The sequence below is a fragment of the Pristiophorus japonicus genome, chromosome 5, assembly GCF_044704955.1.
Source record: "Pristiophorus japonicus isolate sPriJap1 chromosome 5, sPriJap1.hap1, whole genome shotgun sequence".
In the NCBI taxonomy this organism is placed as follows: Eukaryota; Metazoa; Chordata; class Chondrichthyes; family Pristiophoridae; genus Pristiophorus; species Pristiophorus japonicus.
Window position 1 is genome coordinate 296,834,805 of NC_091981.1, and position 17,306 is coordinate 296,852,110.

General features: G+C 44.9%; 1 protein-coding gene across 2 annotated transcripts in view; it reads right to left on the reverse strand.

Annotated features, from left to right (window-relative positions):
• Positions 1 to 16,350, reverse strand: part of zftraf1 (zinc finger TRAF-type containing 1) — a 141,458-nt gene extending 125,108 nt beyond the window's left edge. Inside the window, exon 1 of one of the 2 annotated variants that reach the window (XM_070881899.1) lies at positions 15,626 to 16,350. In XM_070881899.1, the coding sequence (XP_070738000.1) occupies positions 15,626 to 15,982 (357 nt within the window). In that variant the 5' untranslated portion in view covers positions 15,983 to 16,350. The remainder of the gene's footprint in view (positions 1 to 15,625) is intronic. The other variant, XM_070881898.1, reaches the window with a different exon arrangement.
• Positions 16,351 to 17,306: the final 956 nt, after the last annotated feature.

The following is a 17,306-nucleotide window of genomic DNA, read 5'->3' on the forward strand; positions in this document are numbered from 1 at the left end:
CAGGTGTGGCCTCACCAATGCCCTGTACAACTGTAGCAACACCTCCCTGCCCCTGTACTCAAATCCCCTTGCTATGAAGGCCAACATGCCATTTGCTTTCTTAACCGCCTGCTGCACCTGCATGCCAACCTTCAATGACTGATGTACCATGACACCCAGGTCTCGTTGCACCTCCCCTTTTCCTAATCTGTCACCATTCAGATAATAGTCTGTCTCTCTGTTTTTACCACCAAAGTGGATAACCTCACATTTATCCACATTATACTTCATCTGCCATGCATTTGCCCACTCACCTAACCTATCCAAGTCGCTCTGCAGCCTCACAGCATCCTCCTCGCAGCTCACACTGCCACCCAACTTAGTGTCATCCGCAAATTTGGAAATACTACATTTAATCCCCTCATCTAAATCATTAATGTAGTGTAAACAGCTGGGGCCCCAGCACAGAACCTTGCGGTACCCCACTAGTCACTGCCTGCCATTCTGAAAAGTACCCATTTACTCCTACTCTTGGCTTCCTGTCTGACAACCAGTTCGCAATCAATGTCAGTACACTACCCCCAATCCCATGTGCTCTAACTTTGCACATCAATCTCTTGTGTGGGACCTTGTCGAACGCCTTCTGAAAGTCCAAATATACCACATCAACTGGTTCTCCCTTGTCCACTCTACTGGAAACATCCTCAAAAAATTCCAGAAGATTTGTCAAGCATGGGCTTGACAGAGCTAGGTCTTGGTCCAGTGGCATTGAGGTGCCACAAGCATCAGCGACACCCATCGCCAAAGAGGAATATTCAACAGGTTTCACAGTATGCGACGTAACATAGCTGAATACAAAGTGACCAAACTAACAATATGCAAAGATGACAACAACAGAGAAACACCTTTACTCAGTCAGACAAGAATCCACAGTCTGTGCTCGCTAGTTACAAACAGCACGCAAAGGAAATGCAGTTAAAAATTAAATGTGCTTTTGCTGTCTAGATATTACTCCTTTCACACACACACTCTCCCTCCCTCTCCCTCCCTCTCCACCTCAATTTCTAAAAAAGGAAGATGATAAACAAATGCAGTGTACAAACATTGACAGAGATGGTTTGGGACTATCAATTCACACTGAGCAGAGACAGCACTCGCAATGCAGCGAGCTGATCTCCACATTCAAACAAGTGTCACGACCATTGGGTGCTGCTACAGTATTTTCAACTAGCAGCACAGCTATTCAAAATATTGCCAGTGTACAAAATATGATGTGACAATGGAGAAGAGGGTCCAGTGAGACAGAGGTGACCACATGTAGTACATATGCTGCCTGTATCCTAGTCCTGTTAAACCATCAACACTGTGCTCGCTGACCTACATTGCTCTCAGTCCAACAACACATGGATTTTAAAATTCTTGTCCTCCTGTTCAAATCCCTTCATGGCCTCGCTACTCCCTATCTCTAACCTCCGAGCCCTATAAACCTCTAAGAACACTGCATTCCTCCAACTCTGGCTTCCTATCCCTATTCCCTTCGTTGCACCATCAGCTGTCTAGGCCCCAAGCTCTGGAATTCCCTCTTTATACCTATCTGCCGCTCCACACCTCTCTCCTTTAAGTTGCTCCTTAAAACCGACTGATCACAGAATCATTCAGCAAAGGAGGCCATCCAGCCTAACGTGCCTGTGCCAGCTCTCTGAAAGAGCTACTCAGTTAGTCCCATTCCCCCTGCTCTTTCTCCATAGCCCTGCAAATGTTTCGCCTTCAATTCCCTTTTGAAAGTTGCTGCTGAATCTGCTTCCAACTTCAGGTCGTGAATTCCAGATCATATAAACAAGTTCTCCTCATCTCCCCTCTGATTCTCTTATTTTAAATCGATGTCCTCTGATTACTGACTCTCCTGCCGGTGGACACTATTTCTCCTGATTTACCCCATGAGAAACCCTTCACTATTTTGAACACCTTTATCAAATCTCCCCTTATCCTTCTCTGCTCGAAGGTGAACTGTCCCAGCTTCTCCAGCCTGTTCACATAAATTAAGCCCCTCATCCCTGGTACCATTTTAGTAAATCTCCTCTGCACCCTCTCCAAAGCCTTGACATCCCTCTTCAAGTATGGTGCCCACAATACTCCAGTCGAAGCCTAACCACTGATTGAAAAAGGTTTAGCATAACCGGCTTAATTTTGTACTCTATTCCTCCATTTATAAAGCCATGGGTCCCATATGTTTTATTTTAAAAATTACTCTTGCCAACTTGTTCTGCCACCTTCAAATTCCCTTTAAAATTTTACTATTTCCTTTATTGCCTCTCATCGTTCTTCCTACAAAGATGTTTCACTTCACACCTCTTGGTGTTACAGTTCATCTGCCATGTGTCTGCCCGTTTCACCATTCTGTCTATGTCCTCTTGAAGTATGCTACTATGCTCCTCATTGTTTACTGCATTTCCTCGTTTGTCATCTGCAAACTTTGAAATGATGCCCTGTACCGAAGTCCAGGTTATCAATACATATCAAAAAGAGGTCCTAATATCAACCCCTGGAGGACACTGTATACATCTTGGCAGTCTGAAAAACAACCTTTTGCCACTACTCTCTGCTTTCTGTCCCTTAGTCAATTCCATAACCATGCTGCCACCACCCCTTGAATCCCATCGGCTTCAATTCTGTTAACAAATTTATTATGTTGCACTTTATCAAACACCTTTTGAAAGTCTATATACACATCAACCACACTACCCTCATCACCCCCTCGATTACATCAAACAACTTCATGATTTTCCTTGAACTAATCCATTTTGGCTGACATTTATTAACCCATGTTTTTCCAAGTGACAATTAATTTTGTCCTGCATTGCGGGCTCCAGAAGGTTCCCTACCAACGCCGTTGGGCTGACTGGCCTGTAGTTACTAGGCTGATCCTTCTCCCCTTTTTTGAAAACAAGGGTGTAACATTTGCAATCCTCTAGTCCTCTGGCACCACTCCCATATCCAAGGAGGGTTGGAAGGTTGTGGCCAGAACTTCCACCTTTACTTCCCTCAGCAACCTATCAACTTCTCTGACCAAGCTTTGACTCACCTCTCCCAATATCTCCTGCTTTGCATAGATGTCATTTTTTGTCAGATTACAAACATGTGAAGTGCCACAGGACTATGTTAAAGGACAATATAAATGGACATTGTTGCATAGGTGGTGTTTGGTAAAATGAAAGTCAGCATGCTGATTGATCATAATCAGTTTATGCAACATCATTTTGCTCCGACTGTTCCAGCTGACCATCAATAAAGATTTTCTTGCTCACCTCAACAACCAGGTTTCTATTTAGTGAAACCAACATGCACCCAATAGCATGCTTGTAATGTCGGCAACAACATAAAGCACTTCTCAAGAGGCTAAATGGGGCATCGAGCAGTAGTGGAACGGTTGGTTGAGGTGACCTAAAGCAATGTCAAAAAGACAGGTTGAAAGGGCTTTTAAAGGCAGGGAGGGAATTGGAGAGGCAGAGCGTTTCAGGGAGAGAGTCCCAAACAGTGGGGCTGAGGTGACTAAAGGCTCTGCCACCAACGTGGTGCAGTACAGGACGCAGGAATCACAGGACCCAAGGGTAGAGAGGAGTGACGGGAGGAGGTTGCAGAAGTAGTAAAGCCTTGGAAGGATCTGTAAATGAGGTGGACAACTTTGATAAGAGTCCAAATGGAGGTTGGTGAGGACATTCAGCTAATCACCCCTGTGCTCACTGACCCACATTGACTCACAGTCTGGCAATGCCTCAATTTAAAAATCTGCATCCTATTTTTTAAATCCCTCCTCACCTCTGTAACCTCCTCCAGCCCTACATCCTTCCAAGATCGCCTCACTCCTCCAAATCTGGCCTCTTGCGCATCCCTGATTTTAATCATTCCACTATTGACAGCCGTGCCTAGTCAAGGATCCTCTAGGAATGAGTGATCATAGCATGGTTGAATTTCAAATTCAGTTGGAGGGTGAGAAAGTTGGATCTCAAACCAGTGTCCTAAGCTTAAATAAAGGAGACTACAAGGTATGAAGGCAGGGTTGGCTAAAGTGAACTGAGAAAATAGATTAAAGTATGGGCCGGTTGATGAGCAGTGGCAGACATTTAAGGAGATAGTTCATAGCTCGCAACAAAAATATATACCAATGAGAAGGAAGGACTGAGAGGAGAGATACTCATCCATGGCTAAGTAAGGAAATAAGGGATGGCATCAAATTGAAAACAAGGGCATACAATGTGGCCAGGACTAGTGGGAGGCCAGAGGATTGGGAAATTTTTTAACAGCCAGCAAAGAACGACTAAAAAAAATGACAGAAGGAAGATAGATTATGAAAGTAAACTAGCACGGAATATAAAAAGATAGTAAGAGTTTATACAAGTACATAAAAAGGAAAAGAGTGGCTAAAGTAAATATTGGTCCCTTAGAGGATGAGACTGGGGAATTAATAATGGAGAACAGGGAAATGGCAGAGACATTGAACAAATATTTTGTATCCATCTTCATTGAAACATAGAAAATAGGTGCAGGAGTAGGCCATTTGGCCCTTCGAGCCTGCACCACCATTCAATGAGTTCATGGCTGAACATGCAACTTCAATACCCTATCCTGCTTTCTCGCCATATCCCCCTAGTCGTAAAGACTATATGTAACTCCTTTTTGAATATATTTAGTGAATTGGCCTCAACAACTTTCTGTGGTAGAGAATTCCACAGGTTCACCACTCCCTGGGTGAAGAAGTTTCTCCTCATCTCGGTCCTAAATGGCTTTCCCTTTATCCTTAGATTGTGACCCCTGGTTCTGGACTTCCCCAACATTGGGAACATTCTTCCTGCATCTAACCTGTCTAAACCCATCAGAATTTTAAACGTTTCTATGAGGTCCCCTCTCATTCTTCTGAACTCCAGTGAATACAAGCCCAGTTGATCCAGTCTTTCTTGATATGTCAGTCCCACCATCCCGGGAATCAGTCTGGTGAATCTTCGCTGCACTCTCTCAATAGCAAGAATGTCCTTCCTCAAGTTAGGAGACCAAAACTGTACACAATACTCCAGGTGTGGCCTCACCAAGGCCCTGTACAACTGTAGTAACACCTCCCTGCCCCTGTGCTCAAATTCCCTTGCTATGAAGGCCAACATGCCATTTTCTTTCTTAACCGCCTGCTGTACCTGCATGCCAACCTTCAATGACTGATGTACCATGACACCCAGGTCTCGTTGCACCTCCCCTTTTCCTAATCTGTCACCATTCAGATAATAGTCTGTCTCTGTTTTTACCACCAAAGTGGATAACCTCACATTTATCCACATTATACTTCATCTGCCATGCATTTGCCCACTCACCTAACCTATCCAAGTCACTCTGCAGCCTCATAGCATCCTCCTTGCAGCTCACACTGCCACCCAACTTAGTGTCATCCGCAAATTTGGAGATACTACATTTAATCCCCTCGTCTAAATCATTAATGTACAATGTAAACAGCTGGGGCCCCAGCACAGAACCTCGTGGTACCCCACTAGTCACTGCCTGCCATTCTGAAAAGTATCCATTTACTCCTACTCTTTGCTTCCTGTCTGCCAACCAGTTCTCAATCCACGTCAGCACACTACCCCCAATCCCATGTGCTTTAACTTTGCACATTAATCTCGTGTGGGACCTTGTCGAACGCCTTCTGAAAGTCCAAATGCACCACATCAACTGGTTCTCCCTTGTCCACTCTACTGGAAACATCCTCAAAAAATTCCAGAAGATCTGTCAAGCATGATTTTCCTTTCACAAATCCATGCTGACTTGGACCTATCATGTCACCTCTTTCCAAATGCGTTGCTATGACATCCTTAATAATTGATTCCATAATTTTACCCACTACCGATGTCAGGCTGACCAGTCTATAATTCCCTGTTTTCTCTCTCCCTCCTTTTTTTAAAAAAGTGGGGTTACATTGGCTACCCTCCACTCCATAGGAACTGATCCAGAGTCTATGGAATGTTGAAAAATGATTGTCAATGCATCCACCATTTCCAAGGCCATCTCCTTAAGTACGCTGGGATGCAGTCCATCAGGCCCTGGGGATTTATCGGCCTTCAATCCCATCAATTTCCCCAACACAATTTCCCGACTAATAAGGATTTCCCTCAGTTTCTCTTTCTTACTAGACCCTCTGACCCCTTTTATATCCGGAAGGTTGTTTGCGTCCTCCTTAGTGAATACTGAACCAAAGTACTTGTTCAATTGGTCTGCCATTTCTTTGTTTCCCGTTATGACTTCCCCTGATTCTGACTGCAGGGGACCTACGTTTGTCATGGTAGAAAACACTAAAAGCATCCCAATAGTGGATAATCATGGGGCTATAGGGAAGGAGGAACTTAATACAATCACTATCACTAAAGAAATAGTACTCTGTAAAATAATGGGACTAAAGGCGGACAAGTCTCCGGGATCTGATGACTTACATCCTAGGATCTTAAAAGAAGTGGCCGCATTGGTTGTAATCTACCAAAATTCCCTGGATTCTGGGGCGGTCCCAGCGGATTGGAAAACCGAAAATGTAACACCCTATATAAAAAAGGGGCCAGACAAAAAGCAGGAAACTATAGTTAGTCTAACATCTGTCGTTGGGAAAATGCTGGAGTTCATTATTAAGGAAGCAGTAGCAGACATTTGGAAAAGCATAATTCAATCAAGCAGACTCAGCATGGTTTTATGAAAGGGAAGTCATGTTTGACAAATTTGCTGGAGTTCTTTGAGGATGTAAGGAACATGATGGATAAGAGGCAACGAGTGGATGTGATGTATTTGGAATTCCAGAAGGCATTCGATAAAAGGTTACTGCACAAGATAATAGTTCACGGGGTTGGGGGGGTAGTATATTAGCATGGATAGAGGATTGGCTAACTAACAGAAACAGAGAGTCGGGATAAATGGGTCATTTTCTGGTGGCAAACAGTAACTAGTGGGGTGCTGCTGGGACGTCAACTATTTACAATCTATATTAATGACTTGGATGAATAGATAGGCGTTTCTGCGGCTGCAATCGAGACTCCAGGATGGTATGTTGCCTCCCTGGTGCAAGGGTCAAGGATGTCTCCGAGCGAGTGCAGGACATTCTGAAAAGGGAGGGAGAACAGCCAGTTGTGGTGGTGCACATTGGTACCAACGACATAGGTAAAAAAAGGGATAAGGTCCTATGAGACGAATTTAAGGAGCTAGGAGTTAAATTAAAAAGTAGAACCTCAAAAGTAGTAATCTCGGGATTGCTACCAGTGCCACGTGCTAGTCAGAGTAGGAATCGCAGGATAGCACAGATGAATACGTGGCTTGAGCAGTGGTGTAGTAGGGAGGGATTCAAATTCGTGGGGCATTGGAACAGGTTCTGGGGGAGGTGGGACCAGTACAAACCGGACGGTCTGCACTTGGGCAGGAACGGAACCAATGTCCTAGTGTTTGCTAGTGCTGTTGGTGAGGAGTTAAACTAATATGGCAGGGGGATGGGAACCAATACAGGGAGACAGAGGGAAACAAAAAGGAGACAAAAACAAAAGACAGAAAAGAGATGAGTAAAAGTGGAGGGCAGAGAAACCAAAAGGCAAGAAACAAAAAAGGGCCACTGAATATAAAAGGGCTGCAGGAGGGGTAAAAACTAAAAATCATGGTTTAAAAATTAGGATGAAAACACTACCTAAATGCACACAGCATTAGAAATAAAGTAAATGAGTTGACGGCACAAATCATTACAAATGGGTATGATTTGGTGGCCATTACAGAAACATGGTTGCAAGGTGGCCAAGACTGGGAATTAAACATGCAGGGGTATCAGACGATTCAGAAAGATAGGCAAGAAGGGAAAGGAGGTGGGGTAGCTCTGTTAATAAAGGATGATATCAGGGCAGTTGAGGGATGATATTGGCTCCAATGAACAAAATGTTGAATCATTGTGGGTGGAGATTAGAGATAGCAAGGGGAAAAAGTCACTGGTCAGCGTAGTTTATAGGCCCCCAAATAATAACTTCATGGTGGGGCAGGCAATAATCAAGGGAATAATGGAGGCATGTGAAAAAGGAACAGCAGTAGTTATGGGGGATTTTAACCTACATATCGATTGGTCAAATCAAATCGCAGGGGGTAGCCTGGAGGAGGATTTCATAGAATGCATACGGGATTGTTTCTTAGAACAGTATGTAACAGAGCCTACAAGGGAGCAAGCCATTTTGGATCTGGTCCTGTGTAACGAGACAGGAAAAATAAACGATCTCCTCGTAAAAGATCCTCTCGGAATGAGTGATCACAATATGGTTGAATTTGTAATACAAATTGAGGATGATGAAGTTGTGTCAGAAACGAGCGTACTATGCTTAAACAAAGGGGACTACAGTGGGATGAGGGCAGAGTTGGCTAAAGTAGACTGGAAACAAGGACTAAACGGTGGCACAATTGAGGAACAGTGTAGGACTTTTAAGGAGCTCTTTCATAATGCGCAACAAAAATATATTCCAGTGAAAAAGAAGGGCGGCAAGAGAAGAGATAACCAGCCGTGGATAATCAAGGAAATAAAGGAAAGTATCAAATCAAAGACTAATGCCTATAAGGTGGCCAAGGTTAGTGGGAAACTAGAGGATTGGGAAAATTTTAAGCAACAGCAAAGAATGACTAAAAAAGCAATAAAGAAAGGGAAGATAGATTACGAAGGTAAACTTGCACAAAACATAAAAACAGATAGTAAAAGCTTTTACAGATATATAAAATGGAAAAGAGTGACTAAAGTAAATGTTGGTCCCTTAGAAGATGAAAAGGGGGATTTAATAATGGGAAATGTGGAAATGGCTGAGACCTTAAACAATTATTTTGCTTCCGTCTTCACAGTGGAAGACTCAAAAACCATGCCAAAAATTGCTGGTCATAGGAATGTGGGAAGGGAGGACCTTGAGATGATCACTATCACTAGGGAGGTAGTGCTGGACAGACTAATGGGACTGAAGGTAGACAAGTCCCCTGGTCCTGATGAAATGCATGCCAGAGTATTAAAAGAGATGGCGGAGGTTATAGCAGATGCATTTGTTATAATCTACCAAAATTCTCTGGACTCTGGGGAGGTACCAGCGGATTGGAGAGCAGCTAATGTAACGCCTCTGTTTAAAAAAGGGGGCAGGCAAAAGGCAGGTAACTATAGGCCGGTTAGTTTAACATCTGTAGTGGGGAAAATGCTTGAAACTATCATTAAGGAAGAAATAGCGGGACATCTGGATAGGAATAGTGCAATCAAGCAGACACAGCATGGATTCATGAAAGGGAAATCATGTTTAACTAACTTACTGGAATTCTTTGAGGATATAACGAGCATGGTGGATAGAGGTGTACCGATGGATATGGTGTATTTAGATTTCCAAAAGGCATTCGATAAGGTGCCACACAAAAGGTTACTGCAGAAGATAAAGGTACGTGGAGTCAGAGGAAATGTATTAGCATGGATAGAGAATTGGCTGGCGAACAGAAAGCAGAGAGTCGGGATAAATGGGTCCTTTTCCGGTTGGAAATCAGTGGTTAGTGGTGTGCCACAGGGATCAGTACTGGGACCACAACTGTTTACAATATACATAGATGACCTAGAAGAGGGGACAGAGTGTAGTGCAACAAAATTTGCAGATGACACTAAGATTAGTGGGAAAGCGGGTTGTGTAGAGGACTCAGAGAGGCTGCAAGGAGATTTGGATAGGTTAAGCAAATGGGCTAAGGTTTGGCAGATGGAATACAATGTCGGAAAGTGTGAGGTCATCCACCTTGGGAGAAAAAAAAAACAGTAAAAGGGAATATTATTTGAATGGGGAGAAATTACAACATGCTGTGGTGCAGAGGGACCTAATCCCAAAAGGTTAGTTTGCAGGTGCAGCAGGTAATCAGGAAGGCAAATGGAATGTTGGCCTTCATTGCAAAAGGGATGGAGTACAAAAGTAGGGAGGTGTTGCTGCAACTGTATAAGGTATTGGTAAGGCCGCACCTGGAGTACTGTATGCAGTTTTGGTCACCTTACTTAAGGATATACTAGCTTTGGAAGGGGTACAGTGACGATTCACTAGGCTGATTCGAGAAATGAGGGGGTTACCTTATGATGATAGATTGAGTAGACTGGGTCTTTACTCGTTGGGAGTTCAGAAGGATGAGGGGTGATCTTATAGAAACATTTAAAATCATGAAAGGGATAGACAAGATAGAGGCAGAGAGGTTGTTTCCATTGGTGGGGGAGACTAGAACTAGGGGGCACAGCCTCAAAAGACGGAGGAGCCAATTTAAAACCGAGTTGAGAAAGAATTTCTTCTCCCAGAGGGTTGTGAATCTGTGGAATTCTCTGCCCAAGGAAGCAGTTGAGGATGGCTCATTGAATGTTTTCAAGTCAAAGATAGATAGATTTTTAAGCAATAAGGGAATTAAGGGTTACGGGGAGAGGGCAGGTAAGTGGAGCTGAGTCCACGACCAGATCAGCCATGATCTTATTGAATGGCGGAACAGGCTCGAGGGGCTAGATGGCCTACTCCTGTTCCTAATTCTTATGTTCTTATATTATGAAGGGACCGAGTGTAATGTAGCCAGGTTTGCTGATGATACAAAGATGGGTGGGAAAGCAAATTGTGAGGAGGACACAAAAAATCTGCAAAGGGATATAGACAGGCTAAGTGAGTGGGCAACAATTTGGCAGATGGAGTATATGGGCAAATGTGAGGTTATCCATTTTGGCACAAAAAAATTGAAAAGCAAATTATAATTTAAATGGAGAAAAATTGCAGTACAGAGGGATCTGGGGGTCCTTGCGCATGAAACACAAAAAGTTAGTATACAGGTACAGCAAGTGATCAGGAAGGCAAATGGAATGTTGGCCTTTATTGCAAGGAGGATGGAGTTTAAAAGCAGGGAAGTCCTGGTACAACTGTACAGGGTATTGGTGAGGCAACACCTGGAGTACTGCGTGCAGTTTTGGTTTCCGTATTTAAAGGAAGGATATACTTGCATTGGAGGTTGTTCAAAGAAGGTTCACGGTTGATTCTGGAGATGAGGGAGTTGACTTATGAAGATAGGTTGAATAAGTTGGGCCTATACTCATTGGAGTTCAGAAGAATGAGGTGTGATCTTATCGAAACATATAAGATAATGCGGGGGCTCGACAAGGTGGATGCAGAGAGAATATTTCCACTCAGAGGAAACTAAAACTAGGGGACAAAGTCTCAGAATAAGGGGACGCCCATTTAAAACTATGAGGAGAAATTTCTTCTCTGAGGGTTGTAAATCTGTGGAATTCTCTGCCCCAGAGAGCTGTGGAGGCTGGGTCATTGAATATATGTAAGGCGGAGATAGACAGATTTTTGGGCAATAAGGGAATAAAGGGTTATTGGGAGCGGGCAGGGAAGTGGAGCTGAGTCCATGATCAGATCAGCCATGATTGTATTAAATGGTAGAGCAGGCTCGAGGGGCCAGAGGGCCTACTCCTACTTCTTATGTTCTTATGTGCCTTCAGCTGCCCAGGCAATTCCCTCCCAAAACATCTCTCTCCTCCTTTAAGACGCTCCTTAAAACCTACTTCTCATCTGCCACGTGGCTCAGTGTCAATTTTTTCCCGATAATGCTCCCTGTGAATCTCCTAGAGATGTTTTACTACGTTAAAAATGATATATAAATGCACGATGCAGTGATTCCTTTACGTACATGTTTTTCGTTCCATCATGTTCATCTAAGTACATTTTTTTTTTAAAAAGTAAAAGCAACACATTTCTGACAGCTGTCAGAGGTGGTCCAGAAAAGTGTAAAATCACCACTGATGCAAGAATGCGAGTGATTACCAGCTGTATTTAGAGTTGTATAAATCTTAGCTTGCTGCAGTGCTGGTCTATGGTCTACAGGGCTGTAGTAATACCCGCCCTCCTGTATGGCTCAGAGACGTGGACCATGTGCAGTAGACACCTCAAATCATAACATAAGAAATAGGAACAGGTGTAGGCCATACGGCCCCTCGAGCCTGCTCCGCCATTCAATAAGATCATGGCTGATCTGATCATGGACTCAGCTCCATTTTCCCGCCCGCTCCCCATAACCCCTTATCGTTTAAGAAACTGTCTAAGAAATCGCTGGAGAAATACTACCAACGATGTCTCCGCAAGATCCTGCAAATCCCCTGGGAGGACAGATGCACCAACGTTAGCGTTCTCAATCAGGCCAACATCGAGGCACTGACCACACTTGCCATGACCAGCTCCGTTGGGCGAGCCACATTGTTCGCATGTCTGACACAAGACTCCCAAGCAAGCGCTCTACTCGGAACTCCTACACGGCAAGCGAGCCCCAGGTGGACAGAGGAAACGATTCAAGGACACCCTCAAAGCCTCCTTGATAAAATGCAACATCCCCACCGACACCTGGAAGCCCCTGGCCAAAGTGGAGGAAGAGCATCCGGGAGGGCACTGAGCACCTCGAGTCTCGTCACCGAGAACATGCAGAAAGCAAGCGCAGACAGCGGAAGGAGTGTGCGGTAAACCAGTCCCACCCACCCCTTCCCTCAACCACTGTCTGTCCCACCTGTGACAAAGACTGTGGTTCCCGTATTGGACTGTTTAGTCACCCAAGAACTCACTTTTAGAGTGGAAGCAAGTCTTCCTCGATTTCGAGGGAATGCCTATGATGATGATGCAGTGCTGGTTCAGAAGTCCTTACCGAGATATTTTAATTGTACTTCCCGATTATGGTGATTGTGCGAAATGGTTGGATGGTCAAACTCGAATCATCACCCTCGTAAGTTTGGACATTGCTGTTCCAACAATGTAATGTTTTGTTGTGCTATTTTTAAACAAGGTCTGTGTTTATTTTCACAACTTTCTGGTATTCACACCTGCAATCTCAATGTCAAACTCTCACCAACGTCAGGAATGAAATTATACCACTAATTTCATTTTACGAGAACCCAATGAACGAAGAAACAGCACACATAGAATTCAAATTCTTTTCAGCAAATCGAGAGAAGACAAGATGGAAGATAAACGATGGGGGATGGGCAGAGGGTCGAAAGCACAGCCATCACAGAAGATCCTCCTCCAGTTTATTTTACAACCACAGGGGCTAAATATAAACAAACGCCTTTGCCTGATTTCCAGTTTGATGCAGTACTATCCTTGCTCCCATGCAGCAGGCTTCAATTAAATTGATATAAAATGAACAGTTACAAGCCTTGAGCAAATCTCTTGACAGCAACCAGTCCTCCAAATTTACAACAATGAATCCACCTACATTATTTCACCTCAGTCTCTGAAGCGCTTCATACAATCGCAGGATGGCATTCTAACTGCACTGTGGAGTACCGGTATTTGTTTCTAATACAGTCACAGCTCCTTCCATTTCCTCCTCCCAACCCCCCTTCCCCCAGAGGATCCACACAGGCAGTACAGCCTTGTCTCCAATTCCACTACTAGCTTAACACTTTAAACACTAGGATTGTCAGATTCCAGACACACACACACACACACACACACAGCTACTGCAAATCACAAGACGCGAGAGGTTTTTTTGCTCAATACCTTTTTCAAAATTATGAAACGGAGCAATTTAAAGATCTGTGCAACTGTTTTTTTTAAACTGAAGATTTGTGGAAACTTAAAAGAACTGCAACCTTGATGGTATGGGGCTTTGCTGCAACGATAGTGACCGACGTGGAGAAGGGTTAATAATACGGCATGTAATGAAGCGATCAGAATGTCTGATGCAGTGCTGCTGGCCTGATTCGGAATTGCTGCAGTCAGGAGCTAAACTGAGAGGAACCGATGAAGTGACAATTCTCAGCAAAGAGCTCCCTTCATTCACATTTCCTCGCCATTTCTTTTGAAGAGATAAATCTCAAAATTGGCCTTGCAATTTACTGGAACGTGAATTTAATTCCTTACACATACATTTCTAATGCTTTGTGCTTGTGACATTGTCTCAGCCAAGGATAGGTTCCCCACCATCACCAAGCCCCTGAATCAATATCTAAATACAAAGGAACTGTGCACATCCATAGAAGTAGAGAAACAGCAGCTGTGCTTAAAATGGGATTATGCAACGTGACGTTTATTACAATGACTGTACTATAAAACCAACATGCTTCATTCACAACAGATCTCTGAACACATTTACAGAGGACGCTTGCCATTTTGCAAATTCAGCCAGACTATAAGCCATCTTCAGAATGCATATTTAGAATGAATGACCAATGAGCAAGTTACAAGGGCATATGATCAAAAGGGTTACAGATGAGGTCGTAAACCTTGAGGTATGGGTTTCAGACCAAAATATCCTTGAACTTTGTCTCAGCCCCACCCACCCACCCACAAAGAACGTATCGTTAAATATAGGCCACATTGTTTACTTTTATTTAAAGGGAGAGCCCCACAGAATTAGCCATTGCCTTGCTTGGACCTGGTCAAAGTGTCATGATCGCCAGTGAAGCTACATAAAACATAACCACGCTAGACCTGCCCCTCTAAGTGCCAAGCAACAGACTGCCTTTCACTACGATTGCAAGAAAAAATTAATGAAACAACCCCACCGCACTGTGCGCTGTCGAGAATATGATCAGCACTAAAGAGAGTCTTTTTTGAGGTTCGCCGTATTCTGGCACGAACAGGCGCACACACATATATATGCTGGGTACGTCCATTCCACCTCTTTGGTAGACGACAGTTGCAAGGAGTGTAGCTCATCGTCAAGATGCCTGCATTGATTGAAACATGAATTAATATCCCAAACCACCACCCAACCCTTTCGACAATACAAATCGCCAGGAAACTCAAATAACAAACCAACACTACATACCGAATGGAATATAAAAATTGGTTTTTAAAAACTAATTTTACACAGACCTCGTGATGTGACTACATTTTACATGTGATTTACTCCAATCACAGTTATAAAACATATCACACCCAAAGACAGGCTCACACACACATTATATTGCCAAATGATCTTTTACAGTGCTCTGTGAATGTTGCATTCCCATGATGACAATATTTTATGTCTAATATGTATAAATTATTAAAAATACACATATACACACATAGATATAAACATTGGGTAGCTGATCAGTCCAGTCAGATGGTACAGCCTGTGTTCTACACTGATGATAAAAGGGAGAATTTAGCTTGTATTTTAAATTAAGAAAAAGAGGTTTTGGAATTGCTGGTTCGGGCTGGAGTGCGGGCGCAGGCTGCTACCGCACTGGTTCGGCGGTCGTGGGGTGTCTGTGTGTGCGTGCGTACCATATATAAGGGCTGGTCCTGTTCCCTGCGTTTTTCCTGCAGCTGTCGCGCTGTAAAAGCCATGTCCGTTGTGCCCCGCCGGGGACGGAATCCGCACTGTGACTCCGGGAGGAGCTGCTCGGCCGAGAGCGCGCAGAGACCAAGCGCAAGCGGCGGCGGGCACAGCGGTCCCCACCCGCCCACCCCCTTTTCCCTCAAAGGGCTGTCTGTGCCACCTGTGACAGGGACTGTGGTTCTCGTATTGGACTGTTCAGCCACCTTTTAAAAAAGGACTCATGTTAAGAGTGGAAGCATGTCTTCCTCGATTCCGAGGGACTGCCTATGATGATGATGGAGATGTGTGTGTGTGTGTGTGTGTGTGTGTATACCTGGTAGACGGAGGCCTTGGGCAGGTCCAGGCACACGGTGCAGCACAGCACCGAGTACAGCCTCTCCTCCAGCTTGTTCTCGCCCCCGGCCTTGGCCGCCGCCGGGCCGCCGCTCGCCGCGCTGCTGGCCGCCGAGCCCGAGCCGGCGTCCAGCCGAGCCCGCTTCTTGGAGCTCGGCCCTTCCTCCAGCTCCGGCCGGTGGTGCAGCTCCTGCGAGTTGGACGCGCCGTGATGCTGCAGGGGGTCGGAGGGGCCCGAGGCCGCCGCCATCATCATCACCGCCGCCGCCGCTCCGCCACCGACCACCCCGGCCCCGGAGGCCGCGGGCGCCGCTTCTCGCTCTTCCACCGCCGACATTTTTATATATATATATTAAAAAAAAGAAAATTTAAAAATCGCGCTATGTAAGGATACTTTTTTTTTAAACCCCTCAATTTTTTTTAAAGTTAGGGTCTTTCGATTTAAAATGAGGTTAAAATGAATTTTCTGAGGTAAATTATGTTCCCCCCTGCGCTCTTTCTTTCCCCCACCGGTTCACAAGCAGCCGACCGGGGGAAAGCACAGCCTCAGCCCGCCATCTTTGTTTTTCTTCTTCTCTTTTTCGTCTCCTCCTTCTGTGACGCAACGCCGGTCGCAGCGCTCCAATCGAACGCCGCCTTACTCGCGGCCGCCAATCGCAGCCGGCCGTGCTGGCCGGAGGGGGAGAGGCCGGGAAGAACCCCACCGCCGGCAATTCCGTGCTCTGATTGGGCGCTTCCGCCCCGCGGATGTGATTGGTGGAAAAGGAGAGAATTGGAGGGGGGGGGGGGGGGGGAGAGGTTGACCAAGCAATGACGTCAGTCAACCTCTAGCCTTCCATAAGAACATAAGAATTAGGAACAGGACTAGGCCATCTAGCCTGCTCCGCCATTCAATAAGATCATGGCTGATCTGGTCGTGGACTCAGCTCCACTTACCCGCCCGCTCCCCGTAACCCTTAATTTCCTTATCTGTGACTTGAATACATTCAATGAGCTAGCCTCAACTGCTTCCTTGGGCAGAGAATTCCACAGATTCACAACCCTCTGGGAGAAGAAATTCCTTCTCAACTCGGTTTTAAATTGGCTCCCCCGTATTTTGAGGCTGTGCCCCCTAGTTCTAGACTCCCCTACCAGTGGAAACAACCTCTCTGCCTCTATCTTGTCTATCCCTTTCATTATTTTAAATGTTTCTATAAGATCACCCCTCATCCTTCTGAACTCCAACGAGTAAAGACCCAGTCTGCTCAATCTATCATCATAAGGTAACCCCCTCATTTCTCGAATCAGCCTAGTGAATCGTCTCTGTACCCCTTCCAAAACTAGTATATCCTTCCTTAAGTAAGGTGACCAAAACTGCACGCAGTACTCCAGGTGCGGCCTTACCAATACCTTATACAGTTGCAGCAAGACCTCCCTGCTTTTGTACTCCATCCCTTTCGCAATGAAGGCCAACATTCCATTCGCCTTCCTGATTACCTGCTGCACCTGCAAACTTAACTTTTTGGGATTCATGCACAAGGACCCCCAGGTCCCTCTGCACCACAGCATGCTGTAATTTCTCCCCATTCAAATAATATTCCCTTTCACTTTTTTTTCCCAAGGTGGATGACCTCACACTTTCCGACATTGTATTCCATCTGCCAAACCTTAGCCCATTTGCT